General features: G+C 40.5%; 1 protein-coding gene across 8 annotated transcripts in view; it reads left to right on the forward strand.

Annotated features, from left to right (window-relative positions):
- LOC104594864 (Zn-dependent exopeptidases superfamily protein) overlaps window positions 1-19,127 on the forward strand; it is a 109,818-nt gene extending 90,691 nt beyond the window's left edge. For all 8 annotated transcript variants that reach the window (XM_010255387.3, XM_010255385.3, XM_010255388.3 and 5 more), the window contains 3 exons: window positions 17,255-17,367; window positions 17,744-18,104; window positions 18,642-19,127. In XM_010255387.3, coding sequence (XP_010253689.1) covers window positions 17,255-17,367; window positions 17,744-18,104; window positions 18,642-18,961 — 794 coding nt within the window. In that variant the 3' untranslated portion in view covers window positions 18,962-19,127. The remainder of the gene's footprint in view (window positions 1-17,254; window positions 17,368-17,743; window positions 18,105-18,641) is intronic.
- The last annotated feature ends 5,743 nt before the right edge of the window (window positions 19,128-24,870 follow it).

Consider the following 24,870-nt stretch of genomic DNA (forward strand, 5'->3'; position numbering starts at 1 on the left):
CTCTCCTCAGAAGAATTTACATTCCTTCTCTCATTTGAAAATAATGAATTTGCTTTAATTCACTTTGTATTTTCCAGAAACTCCAGCCAAAAAGCATGCAGATTGGCTGAGGCTCCCAGTCTAGTTTAGTTGTTCCATACTGATGTAATCTGTAATATATGCCACAGAGGGGCTTTTTTGTCTTTTCCTCTTCTTTTATTATGTACAGTCGTCCTAGTATTTAATCTAAATCTGGCGCCACCAGCAAGAACTTTTGGCTCTCATTGGTTGAAGGATTCCTCTGGTTTTTCTGGATTGAGAATGAAGGGAACAAACTTCTTCTGGACCTGAGAACTGTTCAGCTGCATCTCTCTCATCTGTTCTGGGCTGAAACTGAACTGAAGTGATTTCAGAAGTTATTGATGATTGGTTGAATCTTCCTAGCTGTTCTTTTTTCTGTTTTTTCTTACTTTGTCTTGGACTCAAAACCCCAGAATTCTCTCGGACTGAACAGGGAAACTTTTTTAAACTCTTTTTTTCTTGGTTCTTGGTGTTGATACCAAGAACAGGTTAAGGTTTGCCAAGACCAAATGATATAAGGTGGGTTTAATCTCTTCTTTGTGGGTTGGATGATCCAGAAACCAATTTTCTTGTGAAGTAATTTGTAGGTCATGAGTGACCTGATTTGGCTGACTGGTACAGCAGTTGTTTACTGATGTTTGTGGCTAATATTAGCCTTGGGGAGATCTGTTACACCTCTGAGAGTGTTCAGGTGGCTAGTATAGCAGCAGAATACTGATGTTTGTGGCTTAATATTAGCCTTGGAGGCCCATTTGACCTGTCAAAGTGTGTTACTACAAGAACTGAAATTATGTCCTGATTGTCAGAACACTTAGAGTGAGGGCTGTGTAGTTTTTCGTGGGTGTGTGTGGACTGAAATCATGAATACTGAAGATTCTGCAACCTCAGAAACCACCACGAATCAGGGTGGAACGAGTAGTGGTCATGACTCCATGAATTTCCCAATGACTATTACCCCTTTGGATGGTAGGAATTACCTGGCATGGTCTAAGGAGATGTGGCTGTATGCCTGTATATCACAGCCATGGGTAAGGAAAGATATATTAATGGGAAAATAAAGGAACCTAGGGCTGGTACTGCTGAATACGATAAGTGGGACCAAGAGAATTGCATGATTATGTCCTAGCTTTTGACATCCATGTTACCATCCATCAAATAGAATTTTATGTGGGCCGAGACAGCAAAAGTATGGGACCAAGCGAAGGCAATTTACTAAGAGCAGAGGCACTATGCTAGAATTTATCAGCTACAAGCAGAATCTTTGACATGTAAGCAGGGAGAAAGGAGCTTATCGACCTATTATTCTGCCCTCACTTCAGTTTGGAAAGAATTAGACTATTATCAGAGCATTGATTGGGAAAGTGAAAAAGATGCCAAGGCCTATAAACGACTAGTCTCGCAGCAAAGGGTGTTTGCTTTCCTTCTGGGTTTGAATCCCATGTATGAACTTATTCATGTTCAGATTTGGGCAGCAGGGATCTTCCGTCTGTCCAAGAGGTATATGCACTTGTTAAGTCTGAAGAGAATAGGAAGTCTGCCATGAATCCTCTTGAGGAAGAGACTATTGCTCTAGCTGAAAGGGGTAACATTGGGGCACCAAGAAAAGGGGAAAATCAGAAAAAGACAGATGATAAAGACAAACTGTTGTGTACTCATTGCCAAAAATCTAGGCACACCCATGAAACTTGTTGGGAATTGAATGGGAAACCAAAGTGGGTACAGGAACTGGGTAAGAAACCAGCACAAGAACCGAGCAAGAAGCCATACCAAAAGAAGTTCACCTCAGCAAGCTTAGCATCTGAGCATCAGAGTACTTCTCAGGATTCCCCCCTTGTTTTGACCCTAAGGAAGATATTATCAATTCCTCTCGTGACCACTTAGAGCAATATGGTAGGGCTCTCCACAATGCTGATTTTGGACTCACACCTTCTACTTCATTTGCCTTCTCTTCAGGTAATTCTGCCTCAGCTTTCCATGTGTCTACTGATAACTCGGAATCCCCATGGATCATTGATTCCGATGGATCCAACCACATGACTGGTAAGCCAACCTTGTTCCAAACATGCTATCTTCTCTCTAGCAAAGATAAAGTGAGGTTAGTTGATGGATCATTCTCCTCCATTGCTGGTCAAGGATCTATATCTTTGCTTTTTGGCCTTTCCTTATCTAATATTCTACATGTTCCAAAGTTACCCATTAACTTGTTGTCCATTAGTAGTATTACTTATGCCTTGAATTGCTCAGTAACCTTTCTTCCACATTCTTGTGTTTTCTAGAATTTGGCCTCTAGGAGAACGATTGGTAGAGGGAACATGGTGGATGGTCTCTATGTGTTAGAGAACAAAGTTGGTATTACAGTTTCAAAGTATTTGACTTCGTCAAATGAGAGTCAGGTTATTTTGTGGCACCACTGTTTGGGCCATATGTCCTTTGAGTCTTTGAAGTATTTGTTTCTAGATTTGTTTGTCTTTGTTTGTTAGTGACTTTCAATGTCAAGTGTGTCAACTGAGTAAACATTGTAGAACCTCATTTCCTTTACGTAATAAAAGATCAGAATTTCTTTTTTACATTGTGTATTCAAATGTTTGGGGACCTGTTAATATTCCAACTAAGAATGATTACAAATATTTTATCTCCTTTATTAATGACTTCTCCCGCTACACTTGGGTTTATCCTATGCATTCACGGGAGGAAGTTCCTAAAATTGTAAAAGATTTTCAGCATATGGTTTACACCCAATTTCAATTAGAGATCCAAATCTTTCAATTAGATAATTCCAAGGAGTCCTTCCATGGGGACCTCACAGAATTCTTTACATCTCATCATAGGGGTTTATGTGCTAGAACCCCTCAACAAAATGGGGTTGTAGAGAGAAAAAACTGACATCTCCTTGAAGTTGCTTGGGGATTGATGTTACTGATGAATGTCCAAAAAAGATTCTAGGTGGATGTTGTCCTGACTGCTGTCTATGTTATCAATAGGACACCATCTTGGGTATTGGAATATAGGTCCCCTCATCAGCTCCTCTTCCCTAAAGCACCAATGTTTCCTATACCTATGTGTGTCTTTGGATGTAAGTGTTTTTTTCATGATCTTTCTGTTGCTCATGGTAAGCTTGATCCCAAAGCTATTGTGTGTATTTTTCTTGGTTATCCTCTTTCTCAGAAAGGTTATCGTTGCTTTGACCTTGTGTCTAAAAAATATTCTCTATGGATATTTCTTTCTATTAAAAGTCTGTTATATTTTAAGTTTAGTACCATAGGGGTATTATTGTACTTTCTCCCTCTTTTATTTTGTTTTATGTCGCCCTAGTATAAATACAAAAACCTAGCGCCGCCAGCTTGACTTTTGGCTCTCAATCTCTTTTCTCTCCTCTCTCTTCTCTCTTCTCTCTTCTCTCTTCCTTTCTCTTCTTTCTTGGTGCAAAGAATTTTTTTCGGCAGTTATTCAGTGTGTGAAGGGGAAACCATGTAGATTGGAGACAAAATTTATCTTTCTAGGTGTTATACTACACTATTTTAGGGTTTTTTGTGCCTGCTTTGAGTGTAACCTGAAGTTGTTATCATGAGTGGTGAAGATTCTGCCACATTTGGTGTTTCCTCAATGCAAAATGGAATGAGCAGGGGTATGGATTTATCCTTCCCTATGGTTGTCATACCCTGGATGGCTTAAATTATTTAGAATGGTTGAAAGGGATCAGGTTATACATTACTACAAGGGGAAAGAGAGGATATATAAATGGAAGAATTAAAGAACCTAATTCTGGGAGTGCTGAGTATGACAGATGGAACTAGGAACTTTATGTGGGCTGAAACGACTTATGAGATTTGGGAACAGGCAAAATCAACATATTTTGAACTGCGTCACTATGCAAAAATCTATCAATTACAGGCAGAATCGTCCACTTGTAAACAGGGGGAGAAGAGTCTTTTTGTGTACTATTCAGACTTGACCTCCATCTAGGAGTTAGATCACTATCAAAGTGTGGACTGGAAGTGTGATGAAGATGCGAAAGCATACAAGTCTCTTGTTTCCCAACAACGAGTATTTGCATTTCTCCATGGCTTGAACCTTGTGTACGAATCCATCAGAGTCCAAATCCTAGGCAGCAACGATCTTCCATATGTCTAGGAGGTGTATGCATTAGTACAGTCAAAGGAAAGTAAAAGAAATTTGATGAATAATTCTAGGGGGGATGCAGTTGTGTTGGCAGCGAAAGGGAATGTTTCTACAGGTGGGGGAAATCTCTTTAAGAAAGGGGACTTTCAAAAAAAGGTGGATGACAAAAGACAAACTATGTTGCACCCATTTCTAGAAATCCCGATACACTTGTATACATGTTGGGAATTTCATGGGAAGCCAAAATGGGCTCAAGAATTGAGTAAGAAGCAATGTTCAGATCTGAATAAGAAGTCGGGACAACAAAGTCCAAGAAAGCTCACTAGGAGAATCAGCCCCCTACTACTATTGTGACTCAGACACACCTTTGGTTCTGACCCTAGGGAGGATATTATTAATTCCTTTTGTGACCATTTAGAACACAATGGTAGGGAATTTTGTCAGATGGATGCTCCTCCCTCAACTTCATCTGCGTCTACATCAAGTAATTCTGCCACAGCTTTCCATGTATCGTCTCATTCCTCTGACTCTCCTTGAATAATTGATTTTGGAGCATCAAAACATATGACTGATAAGTCCACTTACTTTCAGACCTATCACCTCCTCTTTGGAAGAGACAAGGTGAGACTAGCTGATGATTCATACTCTACCATAGGTGGTCAAGGAACCATTTCTCTTCCCTTTGGCCTCACCCTACCTAAAGTTTTGCATGTTCCATAATTCCCTATTAATTTGTTCTCTGTTTATAGTACCACTAATTCTTTAAATTGCTGAGTGACCTTTTTCCCTTATTGTGTGATCTAGGATTTGGCCTCAGGGAAGACGATTGGTAGAAGACTTATGGTGGATGGGCTCTACATGCTGGAGAATAAGGCTGGTCTTACAGTCATAGAGTCTAAGAGTCAGTCTAGTAAGAGTCGGGTCTATTTATGGCACAATCGTCTTGGTCATTTATCTTTTGAGTCCTTAAAAATGGTGTTTCCAGAGTTGTTTCAGTGTTAGTGTTAGAGTTTACATGTCAAACTTGTCAATTGAGTAAGCATTGTAGAACTCATTTTTCTTCAAAGAATAATAAATCTGAATTTCCTTTCCATATTGTTCATTTTGATGTTTGGGGCCCTATTACTTTACCATCTGAGAGTGGCTACAAGTATTTTATTACCTTTATTGATGATGTTAGACAGTTTTGTATGCCCTTAGCTTCAATCAGAATGATGTGCTTTATGAGTTTATTGTAAATGAATAAAGATACATATTTGATTCATGTTCCCTTGGTATGTTTCTGTGTAATACCCTTAAACTGGACACTTAATGAGACTCGTGTTAGTTTAGAATGTTCACAGCCAATGAGTCGGTCTGGGGAGACCTATCTTGACAAGGCTGACGCTGTAGCCACCAAGTCGGTTGGGGTGGCTTGTCTCAGCTGCCAAGGTGAGACCCTAGGCACATACAGTGTAGGATTAATTGAATTTTTGAACTGGACCAGATTTCCAATATTGCCCTGGACCTTGGAGATTGATGGGCAAAACTAGAAAGTTACACCCGACCCCTAGACTCGATTATGATACTGCACTAGGTGTCGGATTGGGCTATCTTTGATGTACCAATCAGTGAGATCCTTAGCGGGGGTCAAAACCTGGGTATGTTGGGACAGTCCGAGAATTCATTTGAGTGGGTGATCATAGTGACAGGATCAGCCCCTTTGTCGGACAAAGGTAATGATCAGGGATGCACTCTCACTGATGGAAACCAAGACTGCCGGCAGCCGATTTCAACCGTTGAGATTTGTTTTGCAAAATATATTTTATATAAGATATAAAAGTATATATATATATATGGTTTCTAAATTGTTTGCAAGAAGGTTTTAATTCCCGGGATCCATATGAGTGGAGAGTGCAACACTGTTCCTTACAGCCGAGGGAGAGGTTCTCTCTTGTCGGGCAGTGTATGATCATTATGGGCTGAGAGGTTAAGTGTAAGACCATTGAGGATAATGCCTGATGGGCTAATCTTGCATCTGCCCACAGTCCCTAGGTGTTACAAGGTGGCTTGGCCCAGGGACCACTTAGTGTAAGTGTTGGGCCCATAGAGCTCATTTGATGGGTTTCAGGGGGTACACTGTCTTCAGCAGTGCATTCGGCCAGGCCTTGTAACAAAGGCTGGGCTGAACCCATGTGGCTGATGTGTAGATCAATGCTTGGGTCCCACGCCATACAAGGAAGCCCAACTGGGCAGCAATTTGGAAGGTTTTTGAGTACATAACCTTAAATGGGCCTTAAGCCCATTTCGAACTGGGCTGATTTGATCAGTCATCTAAAGGGGGCGAATTCTGAAGTGGGTCAGCTAAAAGGATTGGGCTTAGACCCTATCCACTCAGAGAGTCCAAGATCTAAATAAGATTTAGATCTGGAAACCTCCTAATTAGATTAGGAGACAGCTGATCTGATCTACAGATAAGATAAGGATTATCCCTTATCACTAAGGGACTTCTAACCCAAATATGATTTGGATTAGCAACTCCTAATCTGATTAGGAGCTGATCCCTTTAAGATTATAAAAGGGGAAGGGGGCGGCAGCCTTGAAGAACACACAATAACTTCAATAGCATTCTTCTCTTTAAGAAAGAGAGATTAAGAGGTTTCCTGCATACTGCGAATTCTCTTCTGCCGCCACCTTCCTGCCATTGCCATTCCTTCAGTTCGATCTCCAGTTCTTGGGAGCAATCAAGATTGGATCTTGATTTCAATCTTTTGGGAAAAGATTGATTGGAGCTGTACTCACAAGCCGTCCAGTTGATCCTTGCGAAGGGTCAAGTTCTTTTGAAGAACATTGCTGATTCTGCTCCATCCTTCACTGCGCCATCTTCAGTGGGAGCAGATTTTGGATCCTTCCTTGGGCGTGAACATCTCCATTGGGAGATAGTATTTCTCCGTATCAGGTATAATCCTCTCCCACTCCTTTTGGTTCAGATTTGGTTCAGTTTATGGTTCAAGATTGATCCTTGAAAATATGATTTTCTAAATAGGGAATACGATTCCCAGTTGAAGGGAGAGATAAAATTTTTGAAATTCGCCCCTTATTCCGCAATCTTTGGGCGTCCATAGGATGGATCTCTCATCCCTTCAGATGATTACTCCAGATACACATGGGTATTACCCATGCGAGCTAGGGATGAAGTACCAAAAATTATCCAAGATTTCCACCAAATGATCTTCACCTAATTTTAAATTGAAATCCATGTTTTTCAATCTGATAATGTCAAAGAATATTTTCATAATGATCTCAGGAGTTCTTTGCTTTGCGTGGATCACTTCACCGTAGCTCATGTGCCCAAACACCATAACAAAATGGTGTTGTTGAAAGAAAGAACCGATACCTTCTTGAAGTGGTCCGAGGGTTATTAATTCATATGAATGTCCCAAAACACTTTTGGCTTGAGGTTGTCCTTTGTGCTATTTATCTCATTAATTGTATGCCCTCTCTTTGGTTAGAGTGCAAAGCCTCACATCAGCTTATTTTTCCTAAGGCTCATCTTTTTTTTATTCCTCCTTGTGTGTTTGGTTGTTGTTGTTTTGTTCAAAACCTGTCACCCACTTGTGGAAAATTGAATCCTCGTGCTCTTCCTTGCATCTTCTTGGGGTACTTCACCACTTAAAAGGGATATCAGTGCTTTGATCCCGTCTCTCGGAAGTATTATGTTTCTATGAATGTCTCTTTCTTTGAGAGTGAGTCTTTCTTCCCTGTTTCTCCTCAGGGGGAGTGTAGGAATGAGGAAAAACCAGTTCAGCTCCCTCCTCTTCCTGATCCTCCCTTTTGTGTTTTCTTTTATCATCACAAAGGCCAACCATGTTCAAGAGCTGTGGAGCACCTAGAAGTTGTACCACCAATGCCATCAAACTCTCCGAGGGTGAATCCTACCCAACCAGGTACCATGGTTCCCATTGACATTCCTGACCTTATTACTATTGATACCTCTAACATTTCACCTTTCCTTTTGGCCTTTCTTTCTTCCATTGACAGTGTTCCTATTCCTAAGAATGTGGCAGAAGCTCTATTGGTGCTTGAATGGACAGATGAACAAAGAAATTAATGCTTTGCATAAAAATGGCACATGGAAATTGGTATATCTTCCTGAGGGGAAGGAACCAGTTGGATGTAAATGGGTTTTCACAGTGAAACCTAGGGCTGATGGCACGGTGGAGCGGTATAAAGCTTGTTTAGTGGCAAAAGGGTTTATACAAGTGTATGAAGTGGATTATGCAAAAACTTTTGCACCTATTGCTAACATGAACTCTATTAGAGTCCTTTTTCTCTTTAGCTACTAATCTTGATTGGGACCTTCATCAACTTGATATCAAGAGTGCTTTTCCAAATGGTAACCTTGAAGAAGAAGTGTACATGGTACAACCCCCTGGTTTCCGAGCTCAAGGTAATGAATAGAAAGTGTGCAGGTTAAAAAAAAACCATTATGTGGCTTGAAACAATCACCGAGAGCTTGGTTCAACAGGTTTCATATAGTTGTTCGGCAAAGAAAATACAAGCAATGTCAATCTGATCACATTATTTGTGAAAAGAGGGGAAGGAAAAATTGCAGCCCTGATAGTATATGTTGACATAGTTATCACTGGTGATTGGAAAAATGAAATTCAAAAGTTGAGATTTCTTGCTACCCAGTTTTAGGTGAAAGATCTAGGTCCTTTAAGGTACTTCCTTGGAATTGAAGTTGCCCGCTCACAAAAGGGTATCTTCATTTCCCAAAGAAAGTATGTCCTAGATCTGCTCCAGGATATAAAAAAATTGGGAGTGAAACCTATTGATTCTCCTATTGATCCTAATCACAGATTAGGTGATTGTCAAGGTGAATTCATCAAGGATGTGAAACAATTTTAGAGGCTTGTAGGAAGATTGTTATATCTTTCTATAACCCAACCTGTCATTGCTTATGCAGTGAGTGTTCTTAGCCAATTCATACATGCCCCTAAGACCACCCACCTTGAAGCAGCTGAAAGAGTTCTTAGATATCTTAAGAATTTCTAGGTGCAAGTTTATTGTTCCAAAAGCACGGGCATTTGAAAGTTGAAGTGTATACTGGTGCAGATTGGGCAGGATCCCCTGAGTGATAGGAAGTCTACCAGTGGCGACTGTACCTTTGTGGGAGGGAACCTAGTTACCTAGAGGAGCAAAAAGTGGAATGTGGTGGCTAGGTCTAGTGTTGAAGCTGAATATAGGGCAATGTCTCATGGAGTGGCTGAAATTATGTGGCTAAAAAATATGTTGAGTGAGTTGGGATTTACAGTTGATGGACCTATGACCCTATACTGTGATAACAAAGCAGCCATAAACATTGTTGCTAATCTAGTGTTGCATGATAGAACTAAACACATCAAAGTCGACAAACATTTTTTCAGAGAAATGGTTGTCAAAGGGGAAGTGTGTACCCCCTATGTTAGTTCTGAAGACCAACTTGCAGACATCTTCACAAAAATGTTACATCACTTGCGGCATCATGATTTATGTGACAAGTTGGGCATGATTGACATCCATGTCCCAACTTGAGGGGGAGTGTTAAAAGTTTGTTAATATTTTAAGTTTAGTATCGTAGGGGTACTATTGTACTTTCTCCTTTTATTTTGTTTTATGTCGCCCTAGTATAAATACAAAAAGCTGGTGCCGCCAGCTTGACTTTTGGCTCTCAATCCCTTTTCTCCCCTCTCTCTTCTCTCTTCTCTCTTCCTTTCTTCTTCTCTTCTAAATAATACATTCTTTGAAGATGTTCCTTATTTTCCTATTTCTCCTCAGGGGGAGAGTATAGTTGAGGAGAAACAAAGTAAGACTCAAGTTTTATTGCCTTATATTCCTGATCCTCCTCCATTTTATGTCTTTCGGAGATTGCGTTACAAAAATCAAGGCCAACAAAGTTCAGTTGCCACAGAGCCTCTAGAAACTATGCCACCAATGTCATCAGAGTCTCAGGGGTTGGATCCTTCACCTCACCTAGGTACTATTGTTCCAGTTGATGTTCCTGAATCCATTGACATTGACACTTCAAGTTGTGACCTGAACCTCCTTATTGCAAAAAGGAAGGGTGTCAGTTCATGCACCACACACCACCCCGTGTCTCACTTCTTGTCCTATGAGAATGTCTCATCTTCTTTTTGTTAGATAGTGTATGCCCTTAGCTCCAATCAGATTGTTGTACATATACATTTATTGTAAATGAATAAAAGTACATAATTGTTTCATGTTATCATTGGTGTGTTTCTATGTAATTACTGAAGGGATGAGAGATCCATCGTATGGACGCCCAAATCTTGCGGAATAAAGGGGCGAATTTCAAAAATTTTTCTCTCCCTTCAACTGGGAATCGCATTCCCTATTTAGAAAATCATATTTTCAAGGGTCATTCTTGAACCATAAACTGAACCAGATCTGAACCAAAAGGAGTAGGAGAGGATTATACCTGATACGGAGAAATGGTATCCCCCAACGAAGGTGTTCACGCCTAAGGAAGGATCCAAAGACTGCTCCCACTGAAGATGGCGCAGTGCAGGATGGAGCAGAATCACCAGTATTCTTCTCCAAGAATTCTGTCATTCGCAAGAAACAGCAGGATGGCACGTGAGCACAGCTTCCTATCAATTCTTTCTCAAAGAACTGATGTCAAGATCGAATCTTGACTTCTCCCACAACTGGAGATCGAACTGGATGTCTGGTGGCTGTAGGAAGGAGGCGGCAAGAAAGATCTTTGCAGGGATTGCAGAAATCTTTCTTCTGTGATTTCAGCTCTGAAGAGGATCTGATTATGTGATTCTTCTAAAGGTTGCCGCCCCCTCCTTGTGTAACCCTAAAAGATCAGCTCCTAATCCAATTAGGAGCTGCTGATCCATATCATATTTGGATCAGACCTCTCTTTAGGTGATAAGGATAAACCCTTATCTTATCTGCAGATTAGATCAGCCTTCTCCTAATCTCATTAGGAGGTTTCTAGATTTGAATCATATTCAGATATGGACTTTCTGAGTGGATAGGGTTAAGACCCTATCCTATCTGCTGATCCATCTCAGAATTCGCCCATATTTAACTTATTAAATAAGTCCAGTTCGAAATGGGCTTTAGGCCCATTAAGCTTATGTACTCACTTAACCTTCCTAACTGCTGCCCAGTTGGGCTTCCTTGTATGGCGTGGGACCCAAGCATTGATCTACACATCAGCCACATGGGTTCGGCCCAGCCTTTGTTACAAGGCCTGGCCGAATACACTGTTATGGACAGTGCACCCCTTGAAACCCATCAAATGGGCTCTATGGGCCGAACACTTACCCTAAGTGGTCCCTGGGCCAAGCCACCTTGTAACACCCAGGGACTGTGGGCAGATGCAAGATTAGCCCATCAGGTATTATCCTCAATGGTCTTACACTTAACCTCTCAGCCCATAATGATCATACACTGCCCGACAAGAGAGAACCTCTCCCTCGGCTGCAAGGAACAGTGTTGCACTCTCTGCTTATATGGATCCCGGGAATTAAAACCTTCTTGCAAACATTTTAGAAACCATAATATATATACTTTTATATCTCATATAAAATATACTTTGCAAAACAAATCTCAACGATTGAAATCGGCTGCCGGCAGTCTTGGTTTCCATCAGTGAGAGTGCATCCCCGATCATTACCTTTGTCCGACAAAGGGACTGATCCTGTCACTATGATCACCCACTCAGATGAATTCTCAGACTGTCCCAACATACCCAGGTTTTGACCCCCGCTAAGGATCTCACTGATTGGTACATCAAAGACAGCCCAATCCGACACCTAGTGCAGTATCATAATCGAGTCTAGGGGTCGGGTGTAACTTTCCAGTTTTGCCCATCAATCTTCAAGGTCCAGGGCAATACTGGAAATCTGGTCCAGTTCATAGATTCAATTAATCCTACACTGTATGTGCCTAGGGTCTCACCCTGGCAGCTGAGACAAGCCACCCCAACCGACTTGGTGGCACCACAGTGTCAGCCTTATCAGGATAGGTCTCCCCAGACCGACCCACTGGCTGTGAACATTCTAAACTAACACGAGTCTCATTAAGTGTCCAGTTTAAGGGTATTACACAGAAACATACCAAGGGAACATGAATCAAATATGCACTTTTATTCATTTACAATAAACTTATAAAGTACATCATTCTGATTGAAGCTAAGGGCATACAAAACTGTCTAACAATTACCCCTTAAACTGGACACTTATGAGACTCGTGTTATTTTAGAATGTTCTTAGCTGTTGGATAGACTTGGGGAGTTTATCCTACCAAGTCTGACACTATTGTGCTGCCAAAAAGGTTGGGGTAGCCTGTTTTGGCTGCTAGGGTTAGACCCAAAGCACATGTAGTGTATGCCTATTTGAAGCACTAAACCCGAACCAATTTCCTGTTATGCCCTGGACCTTGGAGACTGATGGGAAAAACTGGAAAGTTACACATAACCCATAGACTTGATTATGGTACTACACTGAGTGTCGGATCAGGTTGTCTTTGATATGCCAATCAATAAGATCCATTGTGGGACAAAACCTAGGTATGTTGGGGTAGTCTGAGAATTCACTTTAGTGGGTGATCATAGTGACAGGATCAGCCCCTTTGTCGGATAATGTGAATGATCGGGACTGCACTGTCTCTGATGGAAACCAAAACTATCGGCAGTCGATTTCAACTGTGTTTGAGATTTGTTTTGCAAAATATATTTATATGATATTTATATATTATGTTTTAAGAAAAAGTGTTTGCAAAAGGTTTTAATTCCCAAAACCCATCCAAGTAGAGAGTGCAACACTATACCTTGCAGTCAGGGGAGAAGTCCTTCCCTGTCGGGCAGTGTTTGATCATTACAGGCTGAGAGGTTGAGTGTAAGAGACCATTAAGGGTTGTTTACTTGATGGGCTATATCTTACTTAAGTCCATTATCCTTGGGCCTTCATAGGATGGCTGGACTCGTGGATCATTTAACTGTAAATGTTGGGCCCATTAAGAGTCCATATTGATGGACTCAGGGGTTCACTGCATTGGCAGTGAATTTGGCTAGGCCTTTTCATAGAGGCTGGGCTGAACCCATGTGGGCTTATGTGAGGTCATTGTTGGGGTCCCACACCATACAAATTGAAACTAAATGGACCAGCAACTATCTTGGGATGTGAGCCACTTGCTTAATGGGCCTAAAGCCCATGATTAATGAGATTAATCAATTTGTCACATGACTGCTTAAGTTGTCATGTAACTTAGGTGAATATGGGTTTGGATATGGGTCTGGAACACCCATCTCATAAGAGGATAAGTCTTATCCTTTGATAGAGTCCAAATCCAAATAAAGATTTGGATTAGGAACCTCCTATTTTGATTAGGAGTGGTGCTCCTTAAGGCTTAGGAAAAGAGAGAATTGAACTGCTCCAGATTACACACTCTGCTTTCAGTTCTCTCTCTCTGCTCTTGCTGCCAAAAACCCTAATTCGACCTCCCCTTCTTGGACTGATTTTTTATCAGTTCCTTCTCTAAATTTTGCGAGAAAATTGTAGAGGATTTCCGTGCTCACCTCCCTTGTTCGATCCATACTGTTGGATTGCAGTTTTGCTGAAAACTGCATTGCTGAACCGACTTCATTCAAAGCTGCGCCATCTTCAGTGGAAGCTGGTTTTGAGATTCAGTTTGGACGTGAATTACTACCACTTTGGGAGCTACATCTGTGGATCCCGTATCAAGTATACATCTCCCTCCTTTTGGTTTCAGATCTGGTCCGGTTTCGGTACAAAAACGATCCTTGAAAAATGCAATTTTTCTAAAATAGGGAATACGATTCCCGGAATGTTGAAAGAAAATTTTTGAAATTTCGCCCAACCATCTAGCATGGTTTGGCCATCCATATGATGGATCTCACCTTCCTTCACTTTTCGTGCTTTTCTATCTGCCATTGGTAGTGTTCCCCTTCCCAAGAGTGTTGTAAAGGCCTTACTTGTTCCTGAGTGGACAAATGCAATGAAGGAAGAGATCAATGCTCTTCACAAGAATGGCACATGGGAGTTGGTAGATCTTCCTAAGGGAACGGAGCCTATAGGGTGCAAACGGGTGTACTTTGTAAAACATAAGGCAAATGGTTTTGTGGAAAGGTACAAGGCTCGGCTAGTTGCAAAAGGCTTCACACAGGTGCATGGAGTTGATTATGTCGAAACCTATTCGGGTTCTTCTATCTTTAGTCGCAACTCTTGGCTGGGAGCTTCATCAACTTGACATAAAGAATGCCTTCCTGAATGGTAATTTGGAAGAGGAAGTGTATATGACTCAACCCCCTGGTTTTTGTGCAAAGGGCAATGAACAGAAAGTTTGCAAATTGAAGAAATCTTTGTATGGTCTAAAGCAATCTCCAAGGGCAATGACTCAACCCCCTGGTTTAGCAGGTTTCACCAGGCAGTTCAACAAATGGGTTTTAAGTAGTGCCAAGATGATCACACACTCTTTGTAAAGAGGGAACAAGGAAAAACAACAGCTTTGATTGTCTATGTAGATGATATTGTCATCATTGGAGACTGAGTCTCAGAGATTAAAGAAATTCCTAGCTACACAGTTTGAAGGATCTGGGGCATTTGCGTTACTTCCTTGGAATTGAAGTTGCTCGCTCTCAACAAGGCATCTTCATTTCCCAAAGTACACCCTAGATCTCCTAAAGGCTATAGGGAAGCTAGGGGCTAAACCTGATAACACACCTATGGATGTAAATCATAAACTTGGGGACTACAGTGGTGAGCTCTTGAAAGATCCAAGGCAATACCAAAGACTTGTGGGCAAACTTCTCTATCTATCCATGACCAGGCCTGGCATTGCATATGTTGTGGGTGTCCTTAGTCAGTTCATGCATGCACCCAACCTAGAGGCAGTAGATTGAGTTCTTAGGTACTTGAAGAAATTCCCACGGACAGGTTTACTCTTTAAGAAACTTTGTGCTCAAATGCTAATTGGGTCGGCTCAATGGATGACAGAAAATCCACTAGCGGCTATTGTGCCTTTGTAGGTGGAAACCTTGTGACTTGGAGAAGCAAGAAACAGAGTGTGGTGGCCAGGTCAAGTGCAAAGGCAGAATACAGGGCTATGTCACATGAAGTTGCAGAGTTACTATGGATCAAGAACCTATTGAGTGAATTAGGATTTCCTTTTGATGATCCTATGTTACTCTCTATTGTGACAACAAAGCTGCTATCAATATTGCAGCCAACCCAGTTCTCCATGATAGAACCAAGCATATTGAGGTTGACAAGCATTTCATCAGAGAGAAAATTGAGAAGGGGCAAGTGTGCACTCCCTACATTAGCTCCGAAGAACAGCTTGCATATGTTTTTACTAAGGGATTATGTTCACTGTGGCATTATGATCTTTGTGACATTTGGGGATGATTGACATCTATGCCCCAACTTGAGGGGGAGTGATATAATCTATAATATATGTCACAGAGGGGCTTTTTTTGTCTTTTCCTCTTCTTTTATTATGTACAGTCGCCCTAGTATTTAATCTAAAGCTGGCGACGCCAGCAAGAACTTTTGGCTCTCATTCTTTTCTCTTCTCCTCTTCTCTTCTTCTTCCTTGCTGAAAACATATACTGGCTGTCAATCACCTTTCTCTGTTATGCTTTTATCCCCTAAATCATCAAATCCATTCCTCAGGAAGTGCTTAGTTCAACAAGCAAAGTGGTCAGTAGATTATGCCTCTTCTGTCCTTGGAATGTTCATGGCTGGGATGATTCTGCTAAATGGTACTTTTCTCATTATTTGGGCATTCCACAAGAAGTTAAGTTTTATCCTTTCAAATATATCCACCACCAATGCCAGGATAGAAATAGAAACAAAATAGTAGAGTGGCATTAGAGAAGGCTCTCTTGACAAGAGTTAAATTGCCACCTGATAGGCCATTTCTTCTAGCCTACCAGTTTCCTCCAAATCATTCAACTACCAAAGTCCCAAATTGATTTGGATCTGTAATTTGCCACTAGAGGTACGCTCAGGTACTTGAATGGAAGAGAGCCATACCTGCATCCAAGTGTAACTACTGACTTGTACACCTTTCCAACCATAAGAGTTTCACCCCACTTCAACACTAAAATTTTGAATAGACTTGACCTGTTAGTTGGGACCAACTACCTAGAGGTAAACTATACAGATATATCACCTCCTTCCCTCTTTTATAGTAGGGCGCGCAAGACCTTAGCCTTCTCTTGGTTTGGTGGGAACACAGTGAAGAAGAGAAGGCAAGAATATGTTTGGAGAGTGCTTCAATTTCAAGTTTATGACCATCTAAATCCATAAAGGGATTCTTGTATGAGTCCTTTTTGAAGCCCCTTAGTCACATCGTGATCTGCATATCAAGTATAAATTCTATTTATCAAAATTAAGTATTTCTAGAAATATCACATGATATGATTTATATCACTAGTTTATGTTGTAGCAGAATGAATGGATCGAGGATCTACAGCATTAGATGTACAATATGTTATGGTTGCCAGTAATCCTTTGATTAAACATCATGCAAATCCAAACTCACCAGTTGATTTAACACCTCTTGAATGTGGTCTCGAAATCAAATGGAATAGATGATCTCAATAAGCTACAAAATAAAACCTGTTGGACCATCTTCATGGCTCTCAATATCATCCAAGATCAAGCATTTTAATTGGGTGAGGATCATTTATGACCTGTAACATTTTGAGCAATGCTTGTTCCAAATTTATGTTTTTAACAAATACACTGGTTGGGAGCAAGCAGCAGTCTACTGTCTCCTGACTGGCTCAGATGCAGTCACTTTATGTCATGGTAAGAAGATAGTCATGTAACTCATTGAAAGTTGCCTTACTTTATCCTTAAGGTGGTGTTTCATAACAGCTGAGTGCTGACTAGTCAGAACAAAGAAAACATCTATTTTCTGTTAGTTTCTTTTTGTATTTTGTGTAAACTAATGAAATCATATTTGGTTTGTAATTGTTATCTGTAAGAGTTTGATTATTATTTGGTTTTATTAGTTCTGATTTATATGCATGTTTATAATTGGTATTTAGGTGCAAAAAGATCATTTGTGTATGCAAATTGTGCTCTGTTCTGCCTTGCACTCACTGCAGTAGTGTCTGGAATTGTACCACCATTTACTGAAGATGTTGCTCGAGCTGTGAATGTAAGTTCTTGGTTCTTGTTGGCATTTAAGATGCATGATGCTTTTTGTCTGTCAAATAAAACTAGTTGTCCTGCTTTTGTAGCATCTCCTTCTGTCCAATATGCATTTACTGTTCACTCCGCTAAGTCATTAAAAAAATAAGCAAAAAGTCAAATAAGGTGAGGCATTTTAAAATCTTAATATAATCTCCTGTCTCCATTCTTTTTAGGCAACAAAAAAACAGTTTCTCATCGACTTTCTTTAGCTGCTGCTTTTTTTATTCTTTTTGTATTGGTCTTCAAAATGTGTAGGTGAGCATGGTTAAGATTTAACATCCATCTTTACTTCTTAGTTCTTACCAAGTTGATGCATGTTACAAACACTTCGTTGTTCACAGGTTGTGCATGTTGTGGAAACAACAGGAAGATATGGTGAAAACAGAAGCCCTGTCTCATATATTTCTCTTTTCTCTACAACTCCTGGAAAATTGACAAAAGAGGTTGAATATCTCAAAGAAGAAGGATTTACTTGTGGAAGAGAAAAGACACTCGATTTTGTTACTTTCACTGTCAACTATGGTTGCTGGAGTTCTGAGGATACTGAAAGTGGATGGATGGAATCAGATATTCCAACTCTCAAAGTTGAAAATGACAAGAGGGGCAATAACAGGATCACACAGATTTCAATTGATACAAAAGATTCTACCCGCTGGTCCCTTGCAATCAATACTGAAGAGATTGAAGACTTTATATTTGAAGGTAAGGAATAATTCTAAAAAACTGTTCTGCAATTTGTGTCATATACTTGTTAAGTTTTTAACTTGTCATGCACCTTAGCTTGGCATTTATATGGTAGTATTGGACAGAAATAGGCAGTGTTACCTCTTACAACTTAGTGTTCCCTATGCCTGACATGGCAGAGATAAATGGGATGGAGAAGACAAATTGGTCCATTCCAAAATAGAACCATAAAATCAATTCACATGGTATATGGAACTTTCCTGATGTACCTAGGTCAAACCAAGTCCCATTCTTGCTATTTTTGCATTCATCTAGATTTTTCAGAACATATGAACACATGCTTTAACAGATTCTTGTCTTAATCTTATAGGATAGTTAAGCATTGCCTTCTCTTGCCATTGTGTTTACTAATATATTCATGATAGCCAAAAGCTTGCCACATTTGCATAGAAGAATAAGAAAAACTACTAAAAAAAGAGGAAAAGCCGTATTCAAGGAATGTATAGGTATACTGATCATTATCCATCTTTTCCTCCAATTTATTCTGGACCCCAGGGAATTCAGAGGAGCTGGTTCCAGTAGGCAACAAGAATGGAGTTAATGGATGGCACATCATTCAGTTTTCAGGAGGGAAAATTTCCCCAAGAATGTTCAATGTGACTCTCTTCTGGTTAAACAATTCTACCCGGTTAACTAACAAGTCAGATACAGAGAAAAAGGACCCGTATCTCCTAAAATTAAGAACAGATGTAGACAGATTAACTCCGAAAGCTAAAAGAATACTCATGAAGCTCCCTCCTTGGTGTTCCCTGTTTGGTAAGTCAACTTCTCCTCACACTTTAGCTTTCTTAAGTAAACTCCCTGTTGATTTTTAGGCCCTTTAAAATTTTCTATATTGAAAATGTATGTTTAGAGTTGACAGAACATAAAGAGCCCACGATGTCCTTCACAAGTGATGATCTCAAAATCTCTAATACTGTAAAAGATCGGACTCAGTTTGTCTCTTTCTATTTGATAACGAAAGACATGTGGTTTACTTCATTGCTCTCTCTGTAACACTTAGCTGTAATTACAGTGCATAGAACTCATTGCGAACACAGATTATTGTGTTGCATTTTGATAGGCTAACCGGTAGGAGACTCACTAGGTCAAAAATGTCAAGCTGATCTGATCAGCTTGACAATTCTAAAGCAAAATCATGCATATTGGTGAATGGTTCTGGATCGGCTACAAGCAAGACGTGTGCAATGGGCTAAGTAACCCAGTCATGAGTAAACACGGCATTACTGGTACATCAGAACTATACGGGTGGCCGTTGTGTTTACTCCGGTCCCCATTGGACTATGTTATGTAGCAGATTCGGGGTCTTGACAAACACCCCCAAGTACGTATTCTTTCCTTTCTTTTTCTCTATTGGCAACAATGTTGTGAAAAATCGCACAGTAGCAGCCAGTTGGATCAGGTCAACCTAAACCAGGCACTTCACAAAACCTCAAAAACCAGGGTTTCTTTGTTAGGTTAAACCAGGAAAAGTGGGAGCCATGGCCCTTTCAGTTTAATGACTGGTATGGTTTTTGAAACATTGGTAATTGGTTGAGAGGGATGACGGATGAGATACAGGTGAAGGTTGTGATGATACAACGTGAAAATCCAGCAACTCTTGCCAAGTTTGGACACGGGGCCCAAACTTCTTCAACAGCCCAAAGTGGAGGTTATTTTCTACCACAACTAGAATTGCTAATAATCAAGAAAGATTAAGAGAGTGTTATGCTAAGAGGGAGAAATGTTCTCAGTAGTTCAAATGCACTTCTCAATATTCTGGGTTCTATTTATAGACCATTTTATGACTGTTGGGTTTGTTCCAATGGATAGGAACTACCCACAAATATCTCTAAACAGTTGGGATTAGCCTTCACTGGGATGAGACACTTGACTTGGTTGTGTGTGCATGTTGGTTCACATAGAGCAAATAGTCCATTGATTGTGTGGTTATTCCCGTTGGCCTACAAATAGTCCTATATGTCGAGGATGATATATATTAAGGGCCATAGGCCACTCGGTCCAACAACAGCCTATTTGCTATCATGCGTTAAATGCTATATATCATTATGAGCCTTATTTCTACCAGACACAAATCAGGTGTTTCCGCAAATGCTTCAAACTCTAAACGATTCTGAGGAATCAATTCCTGTTGTAAAAGACCATGGTCACCTGCCTCATCTCACGTAAGTTGGTGGGTAGGTTAGTGATCAGAAGAGAGTCCCTCGTTTGGGGAGACTCGTCAAATTGGAACCAGCATAATAAATAGGTTTATTTGGTTAAAAATAGAATAGAATGAATCGAAAATTTTAAAATCTAAGTTTTAAATGAAAAACCAAAATAACCAAAACCAAAATTTTCCATTATTTTGGTCATAACTGAATTTCATTAATATATTAATTATGTATTATATATTAATATGTACGTATATATTATGTATAAAGAATAAATTTCGGTTTATTTGTTTTTTTCTGTTAATTAAATTTCTAAACCAGAAAATGGAAACCAAAACCAAACCTTTGTAAAACTGAACCAAAAACTGAAATAACTGAACCGAAAAAATCAAAATCAATTTTTTCAGTTCGGTTTTTTGGTTTTAAGCAATCAATGCTCAGCCCTAATATGACACATTTTGAAAACTGGGGGTTTGAAAAGCAAGGTTCTGCTTCAGCTGATGAATTCTTAGTGCATTCTTTTGGAAAAATCTTTCCTTTCCATCTATTCTATCATGGAGGTCTTCAGTTAACAAGTTGAACAACCAAGGTATAATCATATATCGAGATTTGCTCTTCGCACAATCTAGTCGAGTGATCCATCAACAAAGCAGAATTTCACACGCAGAGCATTTATCATTGCTTACTGCCAAGTCTAGTTATCACCATTGAGTAGGGATAAAATGAGTACAGTGCTTGGATTGTCTGAAGGATGCAAGAATTACGGGGAATTTGGATCTGAATCCATTGCAGCAGGCTGCAAAAACAGAAGTGAACGAAACAAGGGAATGAAAGAACAGGGATACCCTGAAAACTGAGAGTTTGAAGGGAAAACTCAGGCAAGAAATTCATTAATAAGATTACAAGTGATGCAGGGTGATTTGGCCCGACCTAGTAATAGGGGAACACGTGGGCACGACCTAACCGACAGGATGACAACTCACTCCGACGCATCAAGTCTGCAACGGACCAAGCTCGAATAACCGAACCACCTCGGGGCAAGTCCACCTCAGGACAAGTTCACATCGGAACACGATCGCATCAAGACCACCTCGGTCCCAAGGCGCTTCGGCATTCGTATCAGGTCGGATCCAAAGGGCACTAGTTTGGGTAATATTGACTGACCTCTGCATGAAAACCCCGAAGATCTCGCCACCAGATTTCACGCTTTACAGGATCACGCCTCATAACAGTTAGCCTTATCTCCCCCGACCGATTCGAGCAGTAGTGATAAGCCTTATCGGCTAGTAGTGTTATCTCCTGTTAACGCGGAAATGGGCCTCATCATAGTAAGGATCCCGAAATCACTCTGAAAAACCCGCGAGGACTCCAGTATATAAAGACCCCAACCCTCCAAGGGCGAAGGTACGCATAATCTCTGCTCACTAATTCTCTTGCTTTCTAAGCTACTATCAACTCACAAATTACTGATTTAAGCATCGGAGCGACCTTGCCGGATAAGAACCCATGAGTTCTCTGATTCCCCTTTTGCATATTAGTCAAGTCCGTCGTCTACTGAAAGCCAAGTCATCACCAGCTAGGAGCAATCAAATTGTGTCGCATCAATAAGCACCCTTTCACAAGATTTATCAATTTGTGTAACTCTTGACCTTCTACAAGAATCTATTCTAACATAACGGCCATGTAACAAACTCGACTCTGTTATTCTAATACACTTTAACGTTGTATTAGTTTTTTATCCTCTCTGATGAGAAATTCATGCTTTGAATCAGTCATGCGAGAAGCCCCTTCGCTGAATCACACTATTCACAAGCCCTGATTCCATTTTTGTACACTTGCTATTCATAATCACCATTACGTGATGAAGATTAGTCGTTGCCTATCATTCCTCCCATGCCACCACCAATGAAAGTATGGAACTAGCGATGTAAATGCTGTAAGTATAGCTTGTAAATCCCTTTCTTTTTTTTCATGGATAATGACGTTAATTGGCTTTGGATGTTTGCAAAGAAAGAAAAAAGGAGAGATGGAGAAAAAAAACAAAGGAGAAATCTAAACCTCAGTAATCTTCTGAGTTTTGAGCCTCTAATAAAGGAAAGGTGGTTCCCGGAGTTTGCAGAACTCAACTGGACTCGATATGGGGCAAATGGCAATCAGTGTAAAGAAAATAATCAATTGTGGTCAAAGTCAAATTGTTATATTGCACTCTCTGGTTCGTTTCAAGATGATTTGCAGAGATCCGGTTTATGTGTACGCTTCTCGAAAGTCGAAACACTTTTTGTGTTCCAAACTTTTTCCCCCGTTTCTGCTTGGGAGTTCAGTAGTGGCCGTTGCGCCTAACCAAGTAACAGTCCGTAGTCTCGGACCTCTGGGTGGCATTTTGGTTTTCTCTTATGCTGAAGTTTCAAAACCTCTTTGTAAGTGGCTCTGGGCTCACACGATCACACTTGGTAAATATTAGACAGACCAATCCCCATTAATCAAGCGGTGTAATTCCATAAGCCGCCTGTCAAACTAGAATCCATCTATACACTGCCATCTCTTGCTATAAACACTAAATAACAATGTTTTTGAACCGTCATCGATTTGGACGATCGGACTGTTTGGACCGGAAACTGTTCAGGTGACTGGTTCCATTTTACTTCAAATCCGTCATTTAGTCAAAAATCATTGAATTAGTCAATGAACCGTTGACCCGGATAGTTTGACCGATAAACTGTTCGACCTGGAGAACGGTTTACTGCTCAGATCTCAGATTGAGAAATAGATTGAGAAATAGATTGAGAAATCTTAGATCTGAGAAATCTTTGAGATTGAGAAATCTCATATCTGAGACTAAGAAATCTCATATCTGTCTTTCTCATACGAGAAGGTGAGAGAGAGAGAGTGAGATCTGAAACTGAAAACGCCGTCATTGTTGCCGCTATAGTTCACCATCGCCGTCACCGTTGCCGCTACAAGCCTGCAAGTCCTCCTCTTCTTCTTCTTCTTCTTCTTCTTCTACTAAGCTCTTTCAGTTCAACCGACAACTTTCAAGTTTCAAGTTTCAACCCTTATTTCCTCCTATATAGTATGCATTAATGCATCTTACCCATTAGTATGCTCAAACCGTTCGAACCGTTTGACCCGGATAGTCAAACTGTTGACCCAAAAACCGATGGCCAGAACGATTCCGTTTCCAAATCAGTTTTTAAAACCTTGCTAAATAATACACTATCATCCATTGCTATGAACATTAAACAATCGGTGACTGGAGAGTCAAGAATTCAAATACAAATAATTAAAAAAAAAATAGAAAGCCGCATTGAAAGGGGGGAAGGAATGACTCCAAATTGAATCAACTGATTCAATCAATCAATGGGGCCTGCAATAGAGGTCTGAATTGAGTGGAATCAAAATCCAATTCCTATTTTAATGGAATGGTATTTCTTCATTTGAGCCCTCTTTCTTTCTTAAAAATAAAATTCCATTTCAACTTATTTCAATTCTCATTCTGATTCTTATGTGAACCAAACAGACTAGATTTTGATTCCCTGATTCCAACTGTAAATCAAATATAGCTGGTATTCTCTTTGGGCGAGTACATTGGGAAATATATAAGACCGGATGACTGGATTCAACTTTACGAGATTGGTTCGGGTAGACGGTCCTGAGCATACCATATCCGGCTCTCTAGGAATCGAATCTTACCAGTGATGAGTTATGAGTGGACTAACATCGCAAAGACGCAAACCATTGTATGCCGTGATAGATACGGTTACTTTTACCCCTTGGGCCTCGACCCAAGATGTGGGATGGGATCATGAGATCGGATCTGCTCTTCACATCTGGCGCTTCGTATTTATTTGTTATTATTCACGAATCACGAGAGATGTTTCCAGTGCATGTGGATGTTCCCCTGAGGCGCCCATTTGTAAAGAGTAGATCCCGTCATTGTAATCATAGCCAATGGGAACATTTATGAGTCATGCTACAGCTAAATGAAATCAGATCTACTTCTCATATATGGCGCCTCACATGCACATCCTATCATGCATTGAGAATATCTATTGTACTTATAAATTATTATTCATGGAGATGTTCCCAATGCATGATGGATGTACATGTGAGGCGCCCAAGTATGAGGAACAGATCCAGTTCCCAGCTAAACGTTAAAGAGACAGGATCTGCTCCTCACAAAGAGGCGCCCAAGTGTGAGAAGCAGATCCAGTTCCCAGCTAAACGTTAAAGAGACGGAATCTGCTCCTCACAAATGGGCGCCTCACATCTCCCGTGAATAATAATTAATTAGTACGGGAGATACTCCCACGGTAGGATGTGCATTTGAGGCGTCCGGTGTGAGGAGATCCGGTCACAATGTTGAATGGTGATCACTAAATCACTAATCACTGTGGTGGTGGATTCGATAGAGCCACCGTGTGCTGGTTAAATCAACTGATCTCTCTAAGTGGGCCCACAACAACAATAGAATTGTCCTTTAGCGGTTGATTAGGGATATCTCAGGTTCAAGCCTCTGATCCAAACAGCACCACGTTCCCTCCCCGCGCTAAGTGAATTGAAGTTCGTTAGCA

The sequence above is a fragment of the Nelumbo nucifera genome, chromosome 2 (genome assembly GCF_055504915.1).
Source record: "Nelumbo nucifera cultivar China Antique chromosome 2, China Antique-T2T, whole genome shotgun sequence".
In the NCBI taxonomy this organism is placed as follows: domain Eukaryota; kingdom Viridiplantae; phylum Streptophyta; class Magnoliopsida; order Proteales; family Nelumbonaceae; genus Nelumbo; species Nelumbo nucifera.